The sequence below is a fragment of the Miniopterus schreibersii genome (assembly GCF_964146895.1).
Source record: "Miniopterus schreibersii genome assembly, chromosome: 2".
Classification (NCBI taxonomy): domain Eukaryota; kingdom Metazoa; phylum Chordata; class Mammalia; order Chiroptera; family Miniopteridae; genus Miniopterus; species Miniopterus schreibersii.
In genome coordinates this window covers 162,394,208-162,421,268 of record NC_138102.1, presented here as the reverse complement: position 1 = coordinate 162,421,268, position 27,061 = coordinate 162,394,208, and the positions used below count along the sequence as shown (strand labels likewise).

General features: G+C 40.4%; 1 protein-coding gene across 1 annotated transcript in view; it reads left to right on the top strand.

Annotated features, from left to right (window-relative positions):
• Window positions 1-27,061, top strand: part of DERA (deoxyribose-phosphate aldolase) — an 83,087-nt gene that overhangs the window by 8,523 nt on the left and 47,503 nt on the right. Inside the window, exons 2-5 of the mRNA XM_081129746.1 lie at window positions 15,193-15,290; window positions 16,413-16,560; window positions 18,007-18,102; window positions 19,996-20,130. Coding sequence (XP_080985872.1) covers window positions 15,193-15,290; window positions 16,413-16,560; window positions 18,007-18,102; window positions 19,996-20,130 — 477 coding nt within the window. The remainder of the gene's footprint in view (window positions 1-15,192; window positions 15,291-16,412; window positions 16,561-18,006; window positions 18,103-19,995; window positions 20,131-27,061) is intronic.

Below are 27,061 nucleotides of genomic sequence, written 5' to 3'. Positions count from 1 at the left end.
AAGATGATGCCTGCCTCATTTTTTTTCCTTTTAAATAATGGTCAATTCTTATATCATAGCACCAGTCATATATTAGGCACCTAGTGCATAAGTACATGCGTTAGCCTGTTCTTTTCTCCTCCCAACAACTTTATGCAGTCCCAATACTGTTTTTATTCTGATTTTAGGAGGTAAAGCATCTTGCCCATGGTCATACTGCTGGCAAGTGAATGGTAGTTGGGACTCAGCCTTGGTCTGTGCAACTCTAGAGACTGCTCTTAACCTGAAGATTACATCGCCTCTTTATATACTCATGTTTTTTATTATTTCCATAACCTCACAGTCCATATATGACCAACTGCTCATTTACCTGTCTTAACTGGGAACTGAAAGTGAAGGTACATAGGAAATCTATAGATAATCTCCAAGTGTTATTTTAATTACCAAGTTTTAAATTTCCTGCTCATTGTTTCTCTCATAGGGTTTTTAAAATAAGAAAAAAATGATTACTTTAATATTCAACTCTTTATATATTTGCATTTTGGACTAATATGGTTGCCATGCAGTGGGCAAGCAATGGACAGAACAGGAAAAGGCCGGCAGCCTAGATCAACTTGTTTGGATCTTTAACCCCTGAGCACCTGAGTCAGCTGATGTCAGGGATACCCCTCATGAGGCAGGGGAAATTTTGCCTCTGGGTGCACTACCCCCTGGCTGCAAGCTTCCCACACTTATGAGGTGTCTACCTTGAGGGTGCCTTTCCCCCTTGTTTAAAAGTTGTCTGGGAGAAGAACAGAAATTCACTTCCCACCAAGGTGTGAGAGAGTGATGGTGTAAAGAGCTCCTTTTTCCTGGGGAAGGTGACTTTAATCAGAACCAAGGAAGGACACTTTAATTGTACAATTTGAAATCCTAAACCATAGGGAATGTTTGGGTGGCGGAAGCCTTCTTGCTATGCCTGAAATCTTGCCATTTTGACTTCTTTCCAGCCTGTTTTGTATAGTTCACCTTAAATAAGCCTCTTAGATCTGTAGCTGTGAAAGGCAGTCGTGGGACTCCCAGGACTGCGTCAGGTTCGCCCGCTCCCCGGAGCCGACGGTGGGAAGCCTGCGTTTCTGCTCCGCTCCACCAGGGAGAGCGCTTCCAGACCGGCGTGGCCGGGCGAAGGCATTGCAGAGCCAACGCAGACTAACTTGGAATTGGCACATCGGATGACTTCTTTTTTAAAGTAGGGTGGTGAAGCTTTAACGTTTTTGATGACATGTCACAGAGCATCTGAAAACCTAGGGAAAAGCAGTCACCTTGTCGAAACCTGTGCCACAAAAGAACTTTTTCCTAAGGAGAAACTGCAGAAGATCAGGTGCTGTGGGAAGCGTGTTTTGAATCAGCTCCCAGCAGGTGGTGACTTCCACTCAAGTTCAGTTTGGAACAGATACGCCCAGTGTTGGCGGTCGCTGTGCTCCATAATGCAGCGAGGATTGGTTGGTTTGTTTGTTTGTTTTGGGAGACAATATCAACTCAAGCCCTGTCTGCTTACAGTCGGTATTTTAGCACATGTTAGATACCTGCTGTTTAAGGGGTACACCTACATTCCAAGCTCCTTCTGTGTATGTTTAAAAATATATTTAAACACAGATAAAGGCAGTCCTGGAGAGCATGAGACTGTGGTAAGAAGGGATCGGAAAGCATTTGATATTTCCTGAAAATCAAAGGGTAGTGAGAAGGTGAGATAAAACATGGATTATACACACAGTAGCTACACAATAGATGTTTCTTTTTAAAATTTTTACTTTAGTTTCAAAACTTAGTTCACTTCAGTTCCAAAGCAGGATCTCTTGTCCAAGATTGAGAGTTTGGTTATGGAGTTCTAGCTACATTTAATTAAATGGGTAACCATCCCAATATGTCTGTTGGGATGGTTACCCATTTAATTAAATATAGCTTATTTTTTGAAAGGAAATTGGACTTTGAATTCAGACTCCATGGGATTCAAATCCTGATTCTTCTACCTATGATTTTTTTGAATTTTCACAACTAAAGAATGGGGTAAATAAAAGCTAAGTCACAGAGTAATTGTGAAGGTTAAATGAGATATTACAGTAGAGCAACTGGCAAGGTGCCTTAAAGGTAGTGAGCCGCAATAAGAATTACTGACCCATCCCGTTCACAAGATATCATAGGAATGTTGGAAAGTTCCCACCTTAAAACTAAAGAATAACTGATTGTGAACAAGGGTAGTTGGAGCTGCAGTGTATGCTGGAATGCAGTGGGGGTTGGAACTAGATATGTACTCAGCACCTTTCTAGTGATTTGCTTTCCTTCATATGGGGATATCTTAAAGATATTTATCATTGGGGATCCCCTCCCATGGGAGTTTATCTATCCTAAGTTTTTATTTTTCAAACTTACTTTTGTGATCAGCATCTTTGAAAATAGATAAATAGCCAGACTATAGAGTAAATGTTCATTTGATAAGTCTTGTTGGTGCCATCCTATGACTATTTTAGGTAAGTAATTACAGGCATATGCTCATACACTGTTACTGGAGAACTAGCAGTATTTTTTGGTAAAAGTAGACGTTGGTTTCAAAATTTAAATATACAAATTTTCATCACAAAATTGGAGTGAGTCTCAGTAGGTCATTTACAAACTATTTGCCCAAAAGGTTAAGTGTCAGTAATAATACAAACAAACTTTAGGAAATAAATTAACACCCCTCATAAAATATGCCATTTGTAATTTACTCTAACCTTAGAGCTAAAACATAAAGCAAATGTTCCTGGGAGAGGTCACACATTACCTTAAATCCACGGGTATAGTACAAATGACTGATAATAGATTTTTCCTGAAATGAGATTTAAGTGGGACAGTATGTGGTGAGAGAAGAAAGACATCGAATACTGGCAGTGGTAATGGGGGGGGACTAGGTTTCAGGAAAAATAAGTACAGATTTTATATAACCATTAAGTTCCATCAACATCGATTATTTTTTTCCTAGAGCTTAACATATTTAAATTTAAACACAGTAGTTTATATTATTATCTTTTAGTCTATTCTATAGCATTTAAATGATGTTTATGGTATTTTGGCAGAATTAGTTGTGTACAGGTCTGTTTTCTCAAGTAAATATCCTTGCAGACTCTAACTTGTGACTAGCACAATATCCAGCATGGATAGCAGTTTTATGAATATTTTCTATTGACTTATGTGAACGCAATATATAACGGCATTTTTGGACATTTTGAGATTTTAATTTAGGAAAGTCTGTCATCAAGTCTTTCATTGAGAGGAAAGACTTAAATAGGTTTTCTCTGAAGTCTTAGCTCCTAGAATAATTGATCAAATCATCTCAAAGGGCTGAGAGTTGGATCTTTACCAAGCAGGGTGCCAAAGTTTTCCAGCTTCTTGATGAATTTCTCTAAGGTCTAATGATTCTTTTTGAACACTAGGCACATTTAGGGGCTTGGAGAAACTGATCAGAAGTTTTACAGAAAACATTAAATTGAAAGACTATGTATTTGGAAATCCAAGTTTGGTTTAGTAAGTCTTATGGTGTATCTTCATGAGAATGAATAGCAGTAAAATCAAGATCTGGGCAATAAGATGTCTTGTGACATGGGAAATTTTGTCTACTAGCAAATTTATTTAAGGTGTTAATTTGACTAAAAAGCATGAAAGAACTAATTTTAGATGACAGTTTTCAAAGATATTGTCAATTCAAGGATTAATTCACCATATAGTTTGATATGTAAGTGTGTGTGTTTTCCAAATCTGACAAGCATATATAAACCCATATAGACCCTTAACTTACTTTTCCTGGTGAAGTAACAGGTATAAATAGATAGAGGCTGAAGAACCAATACTTGACTGATAGAGTTGAGTCTATTTCATAAAAGTGAAGGATTGGCCAGGTAGAGTATAAAAGAAACTGTAAAGGACTTTTTGTTTTCTTGCCCCTGAGATATTTTCTTCTGTCTGTACAAATCAGAACCTCTGGGATACGCTGAGATTTTAGTCATTAAAAGCTTTCTGGGCATGAATGGGGCTTATCTTGCTGGGCCATTTCATTGAAAGACTCCCAGTTGTTTATTATCTGTGGATCTTTTTCTTAGCCTGGTCAGTTTCTGCAGAGATTGGCACTGGAAAGGGGCTAGGCCTGGAGTGCGTCTGTCTCTTGCCATGGGTAGTGTGTGGGTTCTTGACTATGTTCAGGAAAGATTTCACAAGACAAGTCCAGGTGATTTTGAGGGTACGTTTATTAAGGCTGGGGACAGTGAAACAAAGAAAGGGCTTAGGGTGGAAGAAGCAACAGGGGAGCCTAGGTGGTGTTCTGCTTTGGCTGTCTAGAAAGGTTATAGGAAAGAAGTGAGCCATGCTGGGTTGCATGGACTCACTGAGAAGTAAAAGTCACAGTGGCAGAAATGAACCAAGGCTGGGCTTCTTTTAGCTCACTGAAAAGTCTAGGACAGAAGAAGCAACAGGAGATAGCCTAGGTGGTGCTCTGCTTTGGCTCTCTAGAAACATTATAGGAAAGAAGTGAGCTATGGTGGGGCTGCTTTGGCTCACCGAAAAGTCAGAGAAAAGGGGGCCTTGGAGACAAATTCAGGGAGTTAGCCCGGGACAAGCTGCCACTGCCCATTGCTCCCCTGGTTGCAAGTCTCTTGGGGACCCTTTGAGTTTCGGAGAGAAAAGTAAAGATGCATGCCTGAGAGGAAGAAAGGCGTGGGCATCCTCCAGAGAGAGAACCTGGGATGGGTCCTTGTCTTGAGGGTTCTTGTCTGTTTTCTAAAGGTGGGAATTTTAGGGGAGGATCTCAATAGAATATTCATCAGCTTTATGCTGATGCGCCAAAATAAGAGTTATTCCCCTCACTTCCTTGGGTATGATTGGCACAAATGGCACTAATTGGATGAGTAGGGTGATTTAAACTATTTGCCCTCTGTTTGGGGAGGAGAAGTGCAAACCATTTACTTCTAAGTGTCCTTGGTTAGGGAAGATAGGATTTTGCAATTTACTAGATGGTTGTAAACTGTGTGGCCATTTAACTATATGTCTCAGTTTTTGTATTCCACTTGTCCGGGCTTACTAACCTGTATCAAGATGAGTCCTCTAGTCTTTTGCCTGAGGGAACATAAGCCTGACTGCTAGTGTTCTCAGAGTTGAAGAGCCAAAGGGTGCTGGTGATGGCACTAAATATTGACTTTCCCCTATTCCTTCTATTTTCTCTATGATAATCTTGGCAGCAGGAGTAGTACAGGGTGTTGAGGTCACATATTAACAGGGGCATCTAATGATGAGACAGCAGGGAAAAGCTTTGCAGAGAATGTTTAAACTGATACCAGGGAAGGAGCTCCCTGATGGGAATGGAGGGCATAGTATTCTAGGCATAAGGCTTATAAATTCACTTGACTCAATGTGTCAGTGTTACTTGGGGAAATGGAGCAAGTAAGGTGTCAGTTTTTTATGATGGTCCATATACAGGTAATTAGAAAAATACCACCAGGGATATAATAGCAAAGGCTGTTTATAGATTGAAGGGAATACTTCTACTGGTGGCTATGGTGACTGATTCATTCCACGTACTTTTCAGATAAGTAAATAAAAGCAGTGAGGGTCTAAATGAAATTTTTTGCTTAAGAGTCAGGATTTAAAATGACAACATTGGGTAGGAAAGATTTGACTTTGTGAGGAGTTAACTGTGTATGTTAGTCATAAAGTTTTTGTTAATTTGTCTGAAGTCCTTTGTTGACTTTGCTCCCCAGATGGCTTTTGAGTGTTCTCTGGTCATGCTGTTCTGTCCAGTGAGAGTACTTCTAAGTAGATACTGAAATTTAGATGACCTGTTGCTTATACCTAAGAATCTAGATGACAAACTAAGGGTTTGAAGGACTTTTGGGCTCGCCTCCTAGAATACTAGGGCAGATTATATTGCACTTCCCAGGTTTATAACCCCCCATGTCTCTTATTTGTCTGTTGCATATGATTTCATATTCTCAGTCTACCCAGTCTTGGCCTTTCATGGCACATCCCTAACCTGTCCTTCAGGCTTTGCTTCTGTTTCTCTCTGATAAGAACTTCATTCTTCAGGGGGGAAAAAACCAAACAGAACAAAACCTTGTTCTTCCTGAACTAAATTTAGTTTTTCCACCAAATATAGTGATGACCCGTATCACAGAAGCGGAACAAGGAAATGTCTTTTTCCCGGGCAGCGCTGTGTCCCGGGAGCTGCTTGCCCATGTGCTCCCGGGAAGGGCTGTCCTGGGCAGTCCAGTACGAGGCTCCGTGGGTGGCCTGTTAGTTTGGATGGGCTGCTACTGTGCTGTTCAAGTTTTACAGTAAACTCTCCTGGAAGTATAGTAAACTAAAAATGATATGGGTGGGAAACGATGGGATATTTTAACTGCCTTTTTCTTTGACTTCTCGATTCAAGCCAAGAGTACATTTCTCAAACAGCTTTGATATGTGGATTGCTGAGGGAAACAGCAGAGTCCCAACCTGGCAGGTTAAGACTTCTTTGAAATAGTTAATGAAATGCTTCATACTGGGAACCTGGTGGAAATACTTGGTTTCTGAAAAACCTTTTTATAACACTTCCCCTAAGAGTTTAGGAAAAATGCGAACAGAGTGAAAAGTGTTGCTTTTTTTCATAGATTTAAACATATTTAAACAATAGCAAAAAAGAGCACAAGTGAAAAGCTGCTGTTCAATCCCCAGAGGGGTCATTCATTGGTTGACACTAGTTTTATTGTGGCAAGTGGTATTTTCAATGCTAACAGAACTCTTTGGAGGAGAGCTTAGAAAAACTATTGATGGACATCAAGTTAAAGATACTTTGAAAAGCCAAAAATATGTTAGCTTTGTAAATAAATTGAGCTGAATGTAAAAACATGGTATCTATTGCTGTGTTATTTTAACATAGGATGTCTCTATCATTTTCTAATAGATATTTAATTAAGATATGTCTTAGTCTATTCAGACTGCTGTAACAGACATACCATAGACTGTGTAGCTTATAAACAACAGAAATTTATTTCTCACAGTTCTGGAGGTAGGGAAGTCCAAGTCAATGATGTAAGTTCCCATTTGAGTTCAAGTCTGAAGTCAGGTCTAGACCAGTGTCCCAGTTGGATCAGGTAGACAGTGAGAGAATTCTTTCTTACTCAGCCTTTCGTTCTGTTCAGGCCTTCAAGGGATTGGATAAGGCCCACTCACATTGCAGAGGGCAGTCTGCTTTAATCAGTCTACAGATTCAAGTTTTGGTCCCATCCAGAAACACCCTCACAAGACATACCCAGAAATACCTGACACCCCGTGGCCCAGTCCAGTTGACACATAAAATTAACCATCCCATATCTGAAACTTGGTAAGATTCAGATTAAAAGTTTTGGTAGGAGTACTTCATTAGTGATGCTCTGTATTTCATATTGCATCATGTCGTGAGGCACCTAATGAGTGTCTGATGTTAAGTTGGATAATTTTTATAAGGAGCTTGCAGTTACATCTGCCGATTGTATAGCTCCACTGCTGCCAATAGCTCCTTTTTTTTTTCCAAAATAAAAAAGCCTAACCCCAAATAAATAGTTTTAGATATAGTGAATATAAAAATGCCCAAAGCATTGCTTTCAGTAGGAATCTAGATATTCCCCCTACATAGTCCACGTTCACCTAACCTGCAGGTTTAAACACTTCTCATGACCCTACTGACAGGTGGCATGCTGTGGATGTATCTTGCAGTTTGGGGCTCAGGCCAGGGCATAGCTGGCTGCTATAGCAAATGGCTGCAGAGAAACAACAGCATTGCACATTTCTCCTTCCATCACCCAGGCCTGGAGGGACGTACTGTTGCTAGCCACAGATACTCCCAGTACCCTCAGTGAGGCCCTGCATACCGGGAGTGTTAGTTCTTTTGTGTTTGGGAGGGTGGAGAAAAGTCAGGTTTTGGTTTCTTATGGAGTGAACTACATGTTTAGGTGAGAGCTCTGTTCACTCTTTAATGGGCTATTACTAGAGACCCTGGTAGAAGTTGGAGCCTACCAAACCCTAACTGGTTTAAGTTTGTTTAAAATGAAATATACAAGACAAATGCCAAACCAGATGGGACAGTGGTGTCAGCTGGGCATGTCCTGGTTGCCCAGGATGAGGTGGTCACCCTAGTGAGGACTGAAAACTCAGCAGATGGATGGTACTGGGAGGAGGTGTTAGATTTCACTCCAGTAGTCAAAGTGTGGAGAGGTTGGGAGAGGAGGCAAGAGAGCTCAGCCCTGACAGTTTGTTCTAATCTGTGAATCTTCCACTTCTCTGAGGATATTTATGGGTAGAGGGCAGAGGAAACTTCCTTGAATTTTGTGCTTTGTGAACTGTGGAGCTGCTTCTGGACTATCATCTTTTCTTGGATGGCTCACTCTCCAGATGGGAATAATAGCCCCAGAGAATGAGTAGCTCTTATTTGTTTGAAGGCAGATTTTGAAGGCAGAACAGAAATGCTCCAGTCATTGGACTGATGAAATTTCGACCTCTCTCCCTGTGCCATGGGAGTGTTCTGGTTCAACCTTCCACCTGCTCTCCTGCGAGCCTTTTAATTGGCTTCCCCACAGCAGCCAGAGGCTTTCTTTTAAAATGTAAATAAAATCCTTTTAGCCTGCTGCCTGGAATTCTCTCAAGACTTCCCATTTCAAACCTAAAGTCCTTTCCAGGCTGAAAGAGTCCTACTTAAGGGGCTTTCTAACCCGGCCATGCCTCAGAACAGGCTTGGTATTTTATATTGCCACACACTATGTTCCCAGATGCCTGTTATCAAAACAGAACTTCCATCAATGACCCCTAGCTGTATTGCATACAGGTACCCTGATATTTTCTATTTTATTCTGTTTCTTTATTTAATGCTGGTTGCAGCTGACAGAATTGATTTCATGACTTATCTGTGGGTCATGACTCTCAGTTTGAAAACATTTTACTCTATGGCTTTCCTCTCCCTTTTTCTCTCTACCATTTCCTGTCCCCCTTGCTGACTCTCCTCCAGTGACACCTGTGCTCTCTTTGCCTCGGGTATGACGTGTGCACTCCTGCCTCAGGCCCTTCGCATTTGCTTTCCTCTCTGCCTGGACACTGTTTCCCCGGACAATGGCCTCATTGCTCACTTCCTATTTCAGCTGGGGTTCTGCTCAAATGTTTTCTTACTAGAGACTTTCCCTGACTGTGCCCACCCCTGCATTCCCTATTTCTTATTCTATATAACTTTTCATTGTAGCCCATATATATTGCATAGGATATATTCAGCTTATATGTTTATCTGTTTCTTGTCATTAGAAAAAGCTCTGTGAGAGTAAGAATTTTGTTTTTTCATTCACTGCTGAATCTACAGAGCCTATAGCCGTGCCTGGCACCACTGTGAGTACCCCTTTTCTATTAGCTGAATGAATGAATAAATGGAAGTAATAGACCTGGGAGATACCACTAGGGCATCCATGCCCCCATTGGACATTAACTAATTCTTTCACATTCTGAAAGAGTGTTATAACCCATGTTGCTGTGGATACAAGACATACTAGAAATGACAGCCAGACAGAAGAGGAGTGTAAGCAGAGAATAGACAAGATTGGTGCAGCGGGATCAAGTTGGCCCATCAAGTTGGCTTTTAACTTGGTGCCAGCAATTTAGGTTGAAATATTTTTGAGGGTGTAATAAACTCTTACTCACCTAGACTTGGCTTGATATCCTAAAGAATGATCTGGTTGGTGATGTCTGTGGGGTGGGAATTAGTGATTAAGGGCAGAGTGGCTCTGGGGAGGTGACACAGTAGCAAGGCTGTATGTGCTGTGGCAATGTATGTTGTCAAGTTGCTGGTGTCTTGGTTTCTAGAGCATCCCTCTGGATTCTAAGGACTGGGCTTACACAGTAGAATGTGACAGAGTGAACCACGTGTTCAGGTGTCCAGTGGGGCCCTGGATGCCCTATAGTCGGCTCACCCAGGGTTTTTGTTGGATACTAAGCTTTGGGGAGAAGACTAATTGTAGACCTCACCTGCTGGTAAGGGTCAGGCTCCCAGCACAGCCCCTGTCTTGTATCCTTTTGGCTTAGGAACTGGGCAAAGCTAAGTCTGCTCATCTATATAAATTGAGTATCTTCTGAGCCTGGCTGGATGAGGCATGTGCTGATCACCCAGGGCTCTTTTTTCTAGCCAAGCTAACCTTTTCTGTGGCTAAGGTTGAAAGACTGGATGCGATCAAGTTGGTATTTCACTAGTTTCAGTGTCTGAAGTAAAAAATAAATTTACTGTGATGCAACAGACTTACTGAGCAGCTATTTTTGTGCTAGGCACTGGTTCATGTGGGAGGGTGTGGCTGATCCCCGAGAAGCTGCAAATTAGAACTGACAATAAACAACACAGAAAAAATAGACAGAGCAAGAGGTTCTCAGTAATAGAGTCTGGGTTGAAAACTGTACGAGTTCATATCAGAGAACAACTGGAAACAACACTAGGAACAAATTTGGGTGGTACAGTTGCATATAAAAACCCAGAAAGAATGAAATGAGAAAACATGGGAAATTTAATCTTTCTTATTCTTCCAAAGTTTGGCGGGGGAGGGGGAAGTATCTAATAAAGCATCACAATTTCTTTTTTCTCCATTAGGAACAAAGGTAAAATCAAAATACAAAATAAACCTTCTTTTATACAGTTTCCTGGTGTTTTGAGGTATACAGTTCCTACATGTTTTGTATTGTTAGGAAGCAGAAGAATATCCACAGAAACGCAGTGGGAGTGATGGAAAGGCTACAAGGTAGATTTTGGGGGGGAAAGGATCTGTCTCTGCTGAGACTGGAACAGGAAAGATAATAATAATAAAGAATTGTGAGGAGAGTATTTGAGAACAAATTTATAACCGACAGAGAGCCACCAAATGATATACTAAGAGAAACGGTGGGATTTTCTTCACTGGAGAGTGTTAAGAAAAGAGTATTATCGCCTTCCAATTATGATTTCATATCTCTTCTCCCCAAAGACACATGTACTTGAAACCCCTCCTGGCCCCATAAGAGTAGATTCTATGGTCCTGATGAGACTGTGTGCATTGGAATCACTTCTCCTGGAAAGGAGACACTAAAGGGTACTCGAATAAAATATTAAAAATTATGAAGGACATAACAAAGGCCAATCAGTTTTTTCTTTTCCCCAGACCCCATAATATGAGAACAAGGGTTATTTGATGAAATTAAAGAGTAGCAAATTAAGTGCTAATAAAATGAGATAGTCACTTATAATTCATTACCCTGGGAGGTCACAGAGGCAAATTCTGTGGCTAGATTAAATATGGGGCTGGATAATTTTATGACCACTAATGATATTTTTAGCAGTGGAGGCTGATATTGTGAGAGAAGAAATCCTATTACATTCTCCAATAGATGGTTTGCAGGGACCTCTGGCAAGTGGCATCTGAGAAATGCGAGAGTGGGCCTCACGGGTTCTAACCTTTGGTGGAGAATTGTACTGAAAATTAGTTTTTAAGGTGAATGTCTTCAGCTGTCCCATTCATGCTTCAGTCCCACCTTCTCTTGTGGAGATCCAAAAGTCCTTTCTAATCAGAAGCCGTTGGGGTACAGAGCTTCATTATGCAAGATGCTAAGTTCTGGAGATCTATTGTACAGTAATGTGACTTGAGTTAACCATACTGTGCTGTCTAATGGAAAGGTGCTGTGGGGTAGATCTTACATGTTCTGAGCACACCCCAAAAAATATAAATGTGTGTGAGGTGATGGGTATGTTAATTGCCTTGACTGTGGTTATTAATTTGCAGTGTATCTCAAATGTAGATCAAAACATCAAGTTGTGTACCTTAAATATATACAATTTTTATTTATCAATTATACCTCAATAAAGTTGGGGGGGAAAAGAGTAAACACTGATTTTTTTTTTTTTTTTAACGGAACAACTGGGAAGACTTCCAGAATTAGATCACTTCTGGATTTGGGGAACCATTTAGCTAATTTATTGAATGCCATCCATGCATTAAGCACTTTGCTTGGCTTTTTAAAAATCTGTTGGGAGAATGAACATTTAGAGAAATGAGTGCCACTCAGAACGAAGTGGAGAGTACTGAAGGTAGACTGTAAAGGAGCCCATGGAAGAAAAAAGAGGCAAAAATAGCTCAACGTCTGTGGTTCAGAGAAGGCTCACAGCGGTGACATTTGAACTGAGTCTTTTTCTGTTGAGACATAATTGACATATAACATTGTATTAGTTTTTATGTGTACAGCATAATGAGTTGATAAATGTATTGTTGTGAAATAATTACCACAATAAAGTTAGTTAACATTCATCATCATGCAGTTATAATCATTTTTCTTGTGAACTTTTAAGTGACTTTTAAGTATACAATGCGACATTATTAACTGTAGTCAACATGCTTTACTTTACATCCTCATGACTTATTTATTTTGTAACTAGAAGTTTGTACCTTTTGTCCCCACCTTCACCCATTTACCACCACCACCACCACGCCCGCCCACCTCTGGCAACCACCAATCTGTTTTATGTATCTATGAGTTCAGTTTTTGTTTTTTTGGCTTCCACATCTAAGTGATATCATACAATATTTGTCTTTTTTTGAATGCCCTCAAGGTCCATCTATATCATTATAAATGTCAAGATTTCCTTTTGCTTGGCTGAATAATATTCCATTTCATTCACACACACACACACACACACACACACACACACACACACACACACGGCACATCTTCTTTGTCCATTCCTTTTTCAGTGGACAGTTAGGTTGTTTCCATATCTTGGCTACTGTAAATAATGCTGCAGTGAACATGGGGTGCCAGTGTCTTTTTGATGTAGTGATTTTGTTTCCTTTGGAAAAAAAATCAAAGTGGAATTGCTGGATCATTTGGTAGTTCTGGTTTTTATTTTTTTGAGTAACTTTCATACGTTTTCCTTAGTGGCTGCACCAATTTACATTCCCACCAACAGTGCACAAGGGCTCTCTTTTCCCCACACCCTCACCAGTACTTATTTCTCATTGTTTGGATAATAACCATTCTGACAGGTGTGAGGTGATCTCTCATTGGGGTTTTGATCTACATTTCCCTGATGATTAGTGATGTTTAGCATCTTTTATGTACCTGTTGGCAATCTGTATGTCTTCTTCGGAAAAATGTTCAGATCCTTGAACTAAGTCTTAGAGGTTGAGTAAGAGTTCACTATACAGATAAGATAAGGAAAGGCGTTCTAGGACATGGTGGAATGTGCCAGTGAACTCCCAGTGCTTTGGAAAGGCTGTGCCATGGTGTTCAGTTGGCGGAGAGGGAGAAGATGGGGCACGAGAGGGAGGAAAAGTCAGATCATGAAGATTGGGATGGTCCGAGACCCCTCTCTGGCAGCGGTGGTCTTAGTGGGTGCAGAGTAGAGAAGTGGGGAGGCCCTTCCAGGAGGTGTCACATGAAGTAAGGACAGCCCCTCAAGGCCTGCTCCACAATCATAGGCTTCCCCCTTGTGACCACTGTCAACGGCTGCCTGGTGGTGAGGATTTCACCCAACTGCTCCCTTCACTCATTTTTACTATCTGCCTGAAACAGTCTTTACCACAAACTTGATCACCATTATCAGTAATTAAAAAAAAAAAAAGCTCCCTATCTTTGGTTAGAGAGAGGTTCTTATAGGTCTCAGATAAGTTGGGACAAGTCCATTGGGTCTACCTGGTCTGATTTCCTTGGGCTTTCCTGAGAACCAAATCAGTGTCTGGGTGGGGACCAAGAGGCAGATTTCACTTGCTTGACCTTAGATTCCCAGTCCCCCGTGAAGCTGGCTCAGCAGACAAGCGGGAAAACATACAGTGTCTTTGAGGAACAGATGGATTGAAGTGTTAAAAATCTGTTTTTTAAATGATTTCGGCTAACAAAATAGTTTAATTAGGGGAAAAAAAGCACCCAGACTATGTTCCTTCTTCAGTGATATTTAAATAAGAATATCATTACTAATCACTCAAATGGTAACTTGGAATTTCTACACCATTAAAATTGATAAGAGGAATCAAATGGAAATGAGAGAGAATGTCTTTGGTGGAAACTGGTTTTCTTTGTGGTTTTATCTTTGTGGTAGATGCAAATAATTTATTATTTGTGTTGTTACATAGTACAGTATGCAATCAGCAGCTTCCCCCATCACATTATACATAATTGTTGAATTGTCACACATTTCCTAATGACTCACTTTTTCCACAGTCGTCCTTTAAGGCTCTTCTGAGAAGATTCTTTAAAAAACATGAGGTTGCTAGCGGGATATACAAGTGAGGTTATTTATAAAAGGTACATGGGTACGTGCTCAGCGTACTGTGAGGCCGCCTGTGTTACAGTTTCGTGGACGCAGTGGAAGTGCATGTGCACCAGACACGGTGTTTGGTTTAGACGCTCAGAGATGAGTGAGGTCAGGACTCACAACATAGGAAGCACAAGAGACAACTGAACACAACTCCAATGTGAACCAAATACAACTTCCCTAGTAGAGGTACATCCAAATGTTGGCTCTGTTTGGGGAGCTGGCAGTGTTTTCACAAAGGAAAACCTCTGGGCTGGGTCTTAAAGTAGAAATCACAGTCAAGAATGCGGGTGGGTTGGACGTGGGAGAGAGCATTTCAAAACCAGAGCAACCGCGATGTCTCCTGGAATTTCTAGGAGCTTGTTTCTTTTCCTGGTTCTAATTTCTGTTACATCAGTGTTGTAGTTTCTAATGCATTCTGAAAAATTCTCCTTTGAGGGAGGAATGGGCTGTATCATATCACATGTAGTAGATATTAATCTTGTCAGTAAGGGGGTAGTGATCGAGAATTCCTTTAAACCCCAACATCAATTCACTTAAGTGTGTTTTAATCATTTGCTCTCCTGGCCTGGGCACTCACACATAAGTCTTTGCTGTCAGAAGTGAGGCACGTGGCCCCGGGTAACACAACGTTTCCTCCCATTGTTAGGCATGTCTGTGTAATGAATCAATACAGGCTCTTCTAGTTCCAAATGTACTTAACTTTCCGTGAAGTGTGCCTTTTCATGACTGGGCTTCTTTCAACAAGGTTATTTATTTGTAGTCATGTGAAAAAGAAACATAAGCTCTAAAAGGACTTTATGATAAATATATCCTTTCAAGGACCGTGTAAAAAATGGGTGAAGATATTTAACAAAACTTTTAAGTTTCAAAAAGTATTCTTCATTCCCCTCTAGACCTCAGCTGGATCTCCAAAATACAAGTGAATCAACCGGCGGTTCTGAGGCGTGCACAACAAATCCAGGCTCGCAGGACCGTGAAAAAGGAGTGGCAAGTAAGGGTTCTTCTAGAGCATTCTGTTCCCGTAGTTGACAATGCCTGGGCTCTTCCCTCAAGGCCACTGTATTGAATTTCACTCAAGATGCATCTAAACTTAAAAGATTGCAGCTGTCCATGACTTATTTTAATAATTCATATGTGATGATGATGGGTTGGAGAAAGATAACACATTTATCCAAACAAGTTAAAAATGTGATCACTCTTGAGTGGCAAAGCCGCAAATGATTTCGAGGCATCTTTATTCATGAGTGCATTAAGTGGCACATTTTCTCAACACATTTATTCAGGTTCTTAGACATAGCTTCTTTGGATGTCTTCTATTTTAATTTTCAAACCATAACATCTAAACTTAGTGTGCCCACTGTTGAGGCCCTTAGGTGACCTCCTTTGACCATCGTGTTTCCCCTACTATTAATTTTCATAAATCATTTTTCAAAATTCAAGAAATGATGTTTTGTGGAGCACTTGTGGTGAGCATATTCTCCCGTGGATACCAACCAACGCGTGCTGTGCATCGCAGGACTAAAAGGAATTGAGAGTTCATTTTACAAGGGAGGCAGAGTGTTGTGATTGAATCCTTTTGGGTGACATCTCACATTTTGTTCCTCCTTGGAAATACGCTGATTTAAAAGTTAAAAGGAATTTCACCAGAATGAGTTGTGAAATATGAATATTACTTAAAATATTGAATTGGATTAAATGGAAACAGACAAAGAAGTTAGGGAGTCTTTTTCTAATGTTCCCAGGGCTAGGGGTAAAATATAAGATAGAAATGCTCTTACTCCCACGTTCTTTGTATTGGGGCAGCCGTGAGGGGCTCCTTGTGAATGAGATGGTGAAGTCAGAAGTGGGGAGACTAGATCCATTAAGGATTTCAAACTGGAATATCTATGGGAGAAAAAAAGTTTAAAGCTTCTCTTCCCCCCTTTTATATTATTCTGTGTAATGGTCATGTTGTTGGTCACTCTTAGCAATGTTTATATTGTAACAGAATGATATGCTTTGAATAGTATAGATGTCAGATTTTAGCATTCATGTTTGTCTAGTGATCCTCTATTAACTAACTGGGTTGCAGATTAATTTCTTTTAACCTTATTTTTATTTTTCTTCAAACCAGGCTGCTTGGCTCCTGAAAGCTGTTACCTTTATAGATCTTACTACACTTTCAGGCGATGACACGTATTCCAATGTTCAAAGGCTCTGTTATAAAGCCAAGTACCCAATCCGGGAAGATCTCTTGAAAGCTTTAAATATGCATGATAAAGGTAATGTAATTGTGTATAATCTGTCTGGTGTTTACCTTTTTACAATATTGATGACTAAATCTAGAGGACTTTAGACAAGACTCAGCTGCTACAATGATAGCAGCAGTAAAATCCATGATAGAATTATGTACACAGACAAATAATTAGATTCTTCTCTGAAGAGCAGCAAGGAGACAACCTGAGTCTCATATTTAGGTCAGTTCTTTCCATCATGGATTAAAGTTGCTGGTAGAGAGTTTTTTGATTTTTCTTTCCAGTTCTTCAGTTTTGGAGATTTTCTATCCAGTGACTCTAAAATACTGATTCTGATTCCCTAGCCACACGTGAGAAAGCCAATCTCATTACTTAATAATCACATCTCATACATAAAGTATTTTCTGTGAGTAAATGAAATACTTTTGAGAATAAAATGCAAATGGGAGATATTGCATGCTTGTATGTTAGGTTTGATCTTTTGAAAAAAGTTATATTCACTCTCTTAGTATACACGAAAGAACGTTCAGCTACTTTCTAAAGTTGCTATAAGTATAGAACTTTAACGTCTGAGAACTGGAGGAGAACTTTGAGGGTCCATCTCCTTATTTCTAAATGAGGAGACCAAGACCGAGAAAGCAAAATGCTGTTTCTGAGAAGACGTGCCCTGCTACTTGCGGGGCTGGTGTTGGAGCCAGGTCTGTCCATGAAGGGGGGCTTCATGGTTCCTGAGTGCCTGTCTGTAATGAGTCTACATTGGCCTAATACATTGTAGATAAGCTGTAGACCAAAAAACTCTACAGCTTTTGAAAAATATTTATTACGTTTCTTTTGAGTTGACAATAAAAACAGCACCTATTATTAGCACTTTAGGGGAGAGGAGCTAAAAAAAAGTAACAACTCTGTATGAGTCTTATGCTATTACCTTATTGTTTTGTTTTATAGCGGCTATTTGATTTTTAAATTTTTATTTTTGTAAGAGCTTATTCCTCAAAATGGGGTTCCAGATTCATATTTTATTATTTCTTATAAAAGAGGGGATAGGATTAATTAAATGTCATTTTTCTATACTACCCTGTAAGGTTCAGTTATATTTTTCTTCATCCCCTCTCTGAATGCTGTACAGATCTGGATTTTGTTAATTACTTGAGATAAGATATTTTCATTGACCCAAGAGCACCAAGTTTATTATTTCAGAATTTTTAACAAGTGGTGTTATGCTAACTTCAAAGAACAATGTATCACAATTGTTTTATTCCATGACCATAATGATGAGAAAATGACCCATGTTGTCAAGGACTGGAAGGGAATGTGGAACATAAAAACCTTTGGACTTGTTGCAGCATCGTGGGGGAATTCTTTATTTCTCTCATTTTGATTTCTGCCGATGTTGTGGTATAGGTAGTAATTAAAAGCATATTGTGTGAATTGAGCTTCACATACAGAAGGCTGCTGTGATTTCTTTCTTCACAGGCATCACTGCCGCTGCCGTCTGTGTGTACCCTGCCCGCGTGTGTGATGCGGTGAAAGCGCTGAAGGCTGCAGACTGTAATATCCCAGTGGCGTCAGGTAACACTGTGCGGTTTCCAGTTCTTTGACTCAGGCACCTTGGGGTATTAGATATAGTTTTACACTGATTTTAATTAGTTTTGTGTATATGATTGGTTGTATTTATTTATTCTTTTAGTATTGATTAATTGCCTTCTAAGTAGCAATTAACATTAACTAACTAATTACTAATTCCTTTAATCAAAGGGAATTATATTAATTCCCAAGAATATAGAACTGTATCCCTGTCCTTCAGGAAACTTAGTTGTTTTGGAGGAATAGTCAAATTAAAAAAAAAATCATAGTGCTAGATATGTAGACTATTATATGATGTATAAAATATTAAAGATATGCATAAGGTACAGTTGTAACTCCGAGCGAGGACTGATTTACTCTGCAGAGGTTGGTGACACTCCTTTGAGTGAGTGAGGGGACGCTTCCTGGAGACGATAGTGACTGCACTGGTCTGAAAGAGCAGCGGGGAGTTTACAGTGTTGATCAGACAGGGAGCTGCTTTTTAGACAGAGGAGGGAGCCTGGGCGAAGGCGCGGAGCGTGCTCAGGGAACTGCGGGTGCTTTGCAGTTGTGCATCCTAAGGAGGGACAGAGCGGGGGCTGGGGGCCGAAGCTGGAGATCTTATGGGGAGAGCGTGCCGGGCTGCGGCATTTGGGCTGTGTTCTGGTTTGGGGAAGGTCCTGAAAGGTTTTAAGCAGAGGTGGGCCATGATCTGCTTCATGATGGACCGAGTTAGAGCATGGTAGTGGACAGGTTAGAGAGGGTGAATTGGAGTTAGGGAGGCCGTCCCTGTCCGTGTGGGAGATGGTGAGAGCCACCCCGAAGAAAAGAGGGTATGTTCAAGAGTTACTGACTTAAGATAGACACTGCAGGACTTGCCATGAAGGAAAGAAAAAAGTCTTTCTAAAAGCTTCAGTGTATGTGTGTGTGTGTGTGTCTGCCTTTTACCAGATGGATGGATGGATAGACATAAAAGTAAATTCTACTTTTAAAAGATGTTGGAGGAATATCTTGGTGCTTTAGAAAAGGAGTCTATAAAGATTATTAATTTATTTTATTAGAAATACATCAAAAGAAACATAATATACAGTATTTATATACAACCCATTTGTGAAGATTCCCAAAGTATTTGGCAGCTATACCTTTATGGATGTTAATTTTTCATCAGCCTCAGTCAATTTAGCTTTCCCTCTGTGTAACAGAGAAACATGCTTTCCTCTAAGGTAGCAGACCCAAGGAACTTGATAACATCGTTGTAACACAAAAGATTATCTATAGGAACCAGAATGGAATTAATGGTGCACATGTAAAAAATGTTGATACTTTTTCAAAAGTGTAGTTGTATTTTCACTTTCCTTTTCTTTATACTTGGCCCTGCTCTTCCCATCTCCATCCCTGCAGACAGATCAGGTGCTTTTTCTTTATTTTCTTTTCTTTATTCCTATCTGCTTGGTTGGTTGTTTTAAAATAGGCAGTGGAGGAACCTACACTACAATTTGGCTGCAACGGCTAAAAATGTGAATGGTAAATCAGGAACACATTGACAGCCAACTGATCACGAGTAGGAAGCGTAATTAGTGCCCATAAAGATAGGGATACAGCTCCTATTTTATGGGCATCGGTGTTATGATAACATATTTTAAATTGGCATTTACTCAGAGCATCTTCATGAGCATCTCTGAAGCAACTTGATTTCAGGTCTTCTGAGGATATAACACTAATGTTTGTTTTGATGCCAATACTATATGAGATAACATTCATTTTCTTCACACTTACCTTTTCAGAATATGCAGGAAGTGTCCTTAATGCTTTGGTGTCTAAATGCTGACTTAGTCTGAAATTCTTTGTTGAGATACTGACCAAATGAAATTCTTTCCTTGTTTTTTCATTCTCTACTAGTGGCTACTGGCTTTCCAGCTGGACAGACTCATTTAAAAACACGATTAGAAGAGATCAGATTGGCTGTGGAAGATGGAGCTACGGAAATCGATGTGGTCATTAACAGGACCCTGGTGCTGACAGGCCAGTGGGAAGGTAGGGGCCTGTCCTGACCTACAAGGGAGACACAGTTCTTCCCTGGTGGGTGAAATGGTGGGGATCTGGGGAGAGACGGCATGTTTTGGAAATCATTGATCCAGATCACAGGTGATTGGATCAGAGGGTGAATCTAGGAGAAATCATGGCTAAGATTACTCATCCTTGTGGAAGTTGCCTACCTGCACGAGCTTTTTAGATCCTTTTGGGTGCTTAGGTGAATAGTTGTTTCCATGCAATAGATTATTAACATTTATCCTGTTCTGTATTGTTTTATTACTCAATGTATTAATCACTCCAGGCAAGTCTTTTATACAAAGTTTACTTTAATATGATGGAGGAAATTTCCCTTTTATATGTTAATCTTTGTGGATTTTTAGGACATGGCATTATTAATGTTTGCTAAGTCTGTTTTTACTTCTATTCTTGCACATGGCTCCTATGAATATTATTTCATATTCACCTTTGAGATTCATGATTTACTGTCACACTGACTACAATAAGATAGTGCCCATTCCAGTAACATACTACTGTTTTTTTAATTAGATAGTAAAGAAATATATTTTACCTTTGTCTTAAATATATTTTGTACACTAGAAATCACTGATCGCTAAAATAAGTACAATTCTCTGTTTCAAAAAAATCATTATAAAAAGTAGTTTAACTAAATTTTTAAAAAATGTTTTTATTGATTTTAGAGAGAGAGGAAGGGAAAGAGAGAGAGAAACATCGATCAGTTGCCTCCCACACCTACCCTGACCGGGGATCAAACCTGTGACCTAGGTATGTGCCTCGACCAGGAATCCAACCTGTGTCCTTTTTTTGGGCACACTGAACCACACTGGCTAGGGCTAACTAAAAAATTTAACACTATCATAAGACAAATCCAGAATGTTATACTGTCTCTTTAAATATTTTATTCTAATTATGGAGGTTATACCTGCTCACTGTTAAAAACAAAAATTCCAGCTGGTAATAAAGGAAGTGGAGTAACCCCTGCAGTGTACAACTTTCCAGATGTTTTCTCTTCATATATATATATATATACATATGTATATATATATATATGCAACTCCCACCCTTTTTAAAAGTTTAAATAAAAAGTAGGATTTTATTTAATATATTTTTCCTTAATCTACTTATTGGACTTGCCAATATGAATATCTTTCTGTGACTCTTTCTGTCAACCCATCTATCTTATTGTCTGTAAATCCTAATTCCATTGTTTATTCATTAAGAATTGCTTTTGGTTATGGAGTAGCAGAGATTCAGTCAGTGGTTTAAACACTCAAGGATATATTCTCTCCTGTAAAGTCTGGGGGTTATTTTAGGGGCATTGTGGCAGCCCCACAAATTCTTGGAGATTTATGTTACTTTTATCTTCCACTCTGAAAGCCTGTGGCTTCTACCCTCCTGCTCAAGGGGACTGCATTGTCTAAGACAGCTTCTGAATGAAGCTCCAGCCTTTACATTCATCTACTAGACAACAGGAAGAAGGGCCTGTCTTATCCCCAAATCTCACACACTTTTGCTTACACCTCATTGGCCTGACCTGAGCTACATGGGCATGGGTGGCTGCAAGTGAGCTGGAAAATGTAGTTTTTTTAGCTTGGAATTAATTACATTCCTGTACATTCTTAATAAGTTAGATGGTGTACATTTCTGTGCCCAGAGGGAAAGGAGTGAGGGAAGTACTGGCAGGGAAGGACAGTGTGCCACAAGGAGCAAAACAGGATGTGGTAGTAAAAAGCTTCACAGCAAAGGATGGGCCAAAACAAAACAAAAATGTTTAAATAAAAAGATATATGAAGTCAAAAGGCACAACAGTCTGGACCAATAGCTATGGGCCAAGTCCTCTCCGAGATTTCAGCCCCTGAGACTGTCACTGTGTTCCAGGATCATACAATCAGGATACGACAGTTCCGAATGTTCTAGAAAAAAATGTTAGGCCATTCTCATTGCCTTACACTCCCCTCTATACTATCAATATTTTTAGTCCTTGACAGGTTTAAATTCTTGGCAGTTCACAAATACCTTTTTGTGCTTTTGATTTTTGTTCCCTTTCTTATGGTCCGTGTGCATTTGGCCAATTGCATTAATTCTTAAAAAGCCCATTTGAAATCGATGTCCCTTGTTCCTGTATATTAATTTTGCTTGTCTGCTTTTAGTCACAGATTTCAGTTAAGATTTAAGGCTAGAGTAAGAGAAAAAAATGAGTAAGTAATATTTTAAGACAAATTTGGAAATAAACTGTGATTCAGTTGGATAAAACACTATATGCCCTTTATGTCTTTTGTGATGAGTATTTTGTTTGTTTTTTACTATAGAATATGGTATAAATGTAAAGTATTTGGATATTATAGCTGCAGCTCCTACAAATAGTCTTGTACCCGTCTTTTGTTGGACACATGCACTCATTTATTTTGGGTGGATCACCTGGGATTGGCATTGCTGGGCCACAGGGTAGCCATTCACTTTGTGAGAACTGGTGCAGTTGGAAATAGTTTTGGTAGGTTATATATTGGTTAGGCCAGACTATGCTACAAATAAGCCTCATAACTTACGGTTTAATTTATCAAGCCTCTTCTGGCTCAGACAAGTCTGCTGGAGGTCCGGTAACTCCCCAGGGCACCTGTCTCTCCTGGGTCACTCAGTGATCCAAACTGCTTCAATCTTGTGGCCCTACCATCTCAACATGCGGGTTCTTCAGGAAGCGTGGGGTCACACCTCTCTCTTGAATGCTCTCGCTAGGAAGTGGCACATGTCACTTCTGCCCACAGATACTTGATCAGAACACATGGCCTCGCCTAACGTGGAGAGATCTGGGAAGTACAGTGCTCTGGGGGCTAGGAAGGGGAAGCGAATATTGGTGAGTGTAGGTAACGTCTGCCACACCTCACACACCCGGCAGTACCTCTGCTCTAGTGTCCTGTGGGCATGAAAGTCGGTCTAGGTGGTAGATTCTAGGTAGAAAGTAATAATTTTCTTTGGAATCGTGAAGTCATTTCTCCATTGTCTTTGGAAGTTTTTAGGATTTTCTCTGTCGCCCGTGTTTGGACATGGCACAATGGTATGCCCTGGTGTGGATGTTTTGCTTTTTTTATTTTTCATCATTGTGTTTTTGTACTACTTGCTGGAAGATTTTCTCAACTTGACCTTTTATTTATTTGATTGATTTAAAAAATTATCTCTACTTTTACATTTGTAATTTGCATGAGGTTTTTCATGTTTATGTAGTAGTCCCTTTTTACTGCATCCTGTTGTTTTGTAGATGCAATACCTGTTAGTTAATAAAAGGTTTGTTTTTTTAAGTTTAAAAAATATAGTTGTAGATTTATTTATTTATTTATTTATTTATTTTTTAATATATCTTTATTGATTTCAGAGAGGGGAAAGGAGAGGGAGAGACAGAGGTAGAAACATCAATGATGAGAGTCACTGATTGGCTAGCCTGCAACCTGGGCATGTGCCCTGACCAGGAATCGAACCCCGATTGCCTGGATCCTAGGTCGATGCTCAACCGTTGATCCACGCCCTGCCGGGCTATAGTTGTAGATTTAGAAGTGTAGTTTATATTGTAACCTGTGCTTTTGTCTCTAGGATACTATTAATTGGAAAATAAAATACAGTAGGGGATAGGTTTTGATGTAATTGGCAATCTCTTAATGGACTAGAAATGGTTGTTTTTAAGAACTGTTAATTTCCCAATAACAGGTATTCATGCAAAATAACACATCTTTGTCTTAGACTATACTTTCTATTAACCCTTTTTTATGGTGTTAATAACCTCTTGACCCAAAACAAATTGAAAAGGAACATTTAATACTAGAAATTTAATTCTAAATAGAAGTCGGCAATGACTTAGGAATTTTTCCACTGCAGTATTTTGTGTTACTTTCGGTTCTCAATTTGATTACATATTGTATTTTTTCAGTGTCCTGTTTTAATATTAGCTGTTTATTAAAATATGAGTAAAATTGATTTCTTAGAATTTGCTGATGGAGATGTCTGTCGGGCTGTTACGTATTCAAGTCTAGGCCCTTCTCTGTGCACTGAGGGTATGTAGGACCCTGGTAACGGAAAGAAAATCCCGTTGTTAAAATCAGGCCCTCAGAGTGCATCTCAGCCATTTCATATGGTCACAAGTGTCCACAGTTTAGGATACGAACTCTAAGAGGACACTGGAGGGGGCTCATATTCCTCCTCTTGGATTCCCTGTGGTGATGATTTAAAGTCTCTATTTTTCTCAGACTTTTAACTCTTCTGCCCACCTTGAGGCTCCTTCACACTTAGCAGACAACCTACCTGCTACTTCTCAGAGAAGGTAGAAAACATTAAGACAGGGACGCCCTCCAGGTCCTTGCATCAGATCTGCTTCCTTCTTTCCTCCCACCTAATCCAATCCCTCTGTTGTGCCCGGGCTCTCATTTCCCCCACATTTTCAGAGGCCTCACTCCACTTACTGGCCAGTTCTTTTCCCTCCTGTATCGTTAGCCAGTCTCTCTCCTTGCTCATTTCCATCAGCGTCTAAACACATGTAAGCTTTTCTTATTCATTAAAAAGCCCCCCATACCACCATTCCCCCTCGCCTCCTTCTAAGTTTCGCTTTCTGTTCTCCCCCTGATGGCTAAAATTCTTGAGTCAAATTTACTTGTTTCTCTTGCATCTGTTTTAACTGAGATACTAATGACCTCTCATTTCACTGCGCCCAGGGGATACTCTTCAGTTTGTTTAGCTTTACTCTTCAGCAGCATGTGACACAGTGGACTGGTTCCCCGCCAGAAACACTCTATTGTCACGGTTTGGGTGACTGTATGCTCTCCAGGTTTTCCTCTGTGGCTCTGATTACTCCTGCAACTTGTTTACAAGCTTCTCCGCCTCGTCCGGCATCCCCGAGTGCCGGCGGTCCCCAGGTGGGTCCCCTGCAGCTCTGCGCACTCGCCCTTGCAGGGCCCTGTCTTCGCTGCTCTCGGCTGGTCCCTGCACCCGAGACTCCCAGGCCTCCTGCATGTCAGAGCCGCGGCTGCCCGACTCCCCAACACGTGCTCCGTTTCCCCACGAAACTGGGCTGCTTTTCACCCACCCTTTTTACATAAGCAGCCATCCAAAGTCAGCAAAGCTTGATCCAGTCAGAGAATCTAGCCATTTTAGAAAAAAGTTAAAAATAAATAAATATTTGTTTCTCTGACTTAAGCACTTTCTATTAAATACAATTTAATTTCAGCACTGTTGTGTCCATGCTTGTGTTTTACTGGAGCCCAGTGATTCCCTCAGGGCCTGAAATCTCTGAGCTGATCTGCCCCACAGCTCATGGGCCAGGCTACTGTGCTTTTGGACTTCATACATCTTTTCATTTAAGCATTTTTGTTGTTGTTGTTTTGTCTGGTCCTTTGCTGTGAAGCCTTTTACTGTCACATTCTGTTTCGCTTGTTGTGGCCCACTGTCCTTCCCTGTCAATACTCCCCTCACTCCTTTCCATCTGGACACAGAAATGGACACCATCTAACATCACTCGGGACAGCAGGCTACCTGGATAGGGTGTGGAATGTGCTGCTGGTTCTCTGAATTAACTGACAGGCATTTTTTTTTTTTTTTTTTGAACTTTCAATTTTATTTTTCAATTACAGTTTACATTCAGTATTATTCTGTATTAGTTTCAGGTATACAGCATAGTGGTTAGACAATCATATATATTATAAAGTGTCCCCTCGATATTTTTAGTACCTACCTGGCACCATACATAGTTATTAAAATATTATTGACTGTATTTTCTATGCTGTGCTTTACACCCAGTGACTATACTGTAACTACCAATTTGTACTTCTCAATCCCGGCACCTTTTTCACCCTAACCCCCTTCCCCTTGGGCAACCATCAGCCTGTTCTCTGTGTCTGTGACTGACAGACATTTTCAAATTACTTGCCCCAGTTTCTCTCCTCACAGAATCTTGCACCCCCCCCCCATGTATGTGTAATATCAGAATTAGGGGTTGGATGTGGGGGAAAATAGGCTCCTACTCCAAGGGATTTTGATCCCACCCCTATCCCACCCCCACCATCCCATAGTTCTGTGGAGAAGCACTGACTTGGAACATTTATTTCTTCTAGTTCTTGGTTCCACATACTTTAGGTGCAGGATAATTGAAGCATATTTTCCGTGTATTTCTGTTTCTTTAGCCTGGCTCTGCGGTTAGCTGTAAACAGGTGGTTTACGGAATAAAGTGTTACTCTGGTGAGTTTAGCCAAAAAGTGCATCTACTTCTGTGCTTGTAGGAAAAATACAGTTCTCCCCGGGAAGGCTGTGCTTTGGGGCTGAAGACGGCAGCTCCTGGTGGGGTAGGGAGGAGCTGTGCTGAGCTGTGACAGAGGTGGGGGCACCCGGCCAGCCAGCCAGGTAGGCCATTCGTCATGGGAGTCGCTCAGACCCAGAACTGACCCTGAGCATAGACACTGTGCAGCAGGAAGGGAGGGTCGTGCTGGCAGACAGGAAGAGCTGAGAGCTGAGTCTTTGCATTAGACAGACCCTGGTTGCAATCCAGGCACTACCATTAGTAGCTCTTTTCTCCTGGGCAAGTTACTTCTCCGTGCCGTCTGTTCCTTCTGCAAAGTAGCAATAATGGCATCTACTTCACAGGGTTATAAGAGGCATTAAATTAGATAATGTGTGTGAATTGATGGTCCTGTTGCTTAGCCCAGATGACTCCCTCCCGCCAACTGCATTTTCGTCTTTCCCCATCTTCCTCCTGCTGAGGATAGTATGTTGTCAAGGGAAGGAACCATCCTATAGCACATGTGTTGAGTATGTGAAGTGGAACTCTAAGGGCTTGGATTTTAGTCTTTGTAATTTGGCTAATTTACACCTAGTCTTTGGGCAAACACTTCACTGTCTCTGCCTGCATTTAAATAAGCTACCAGTGGGGGGATAAGACAAG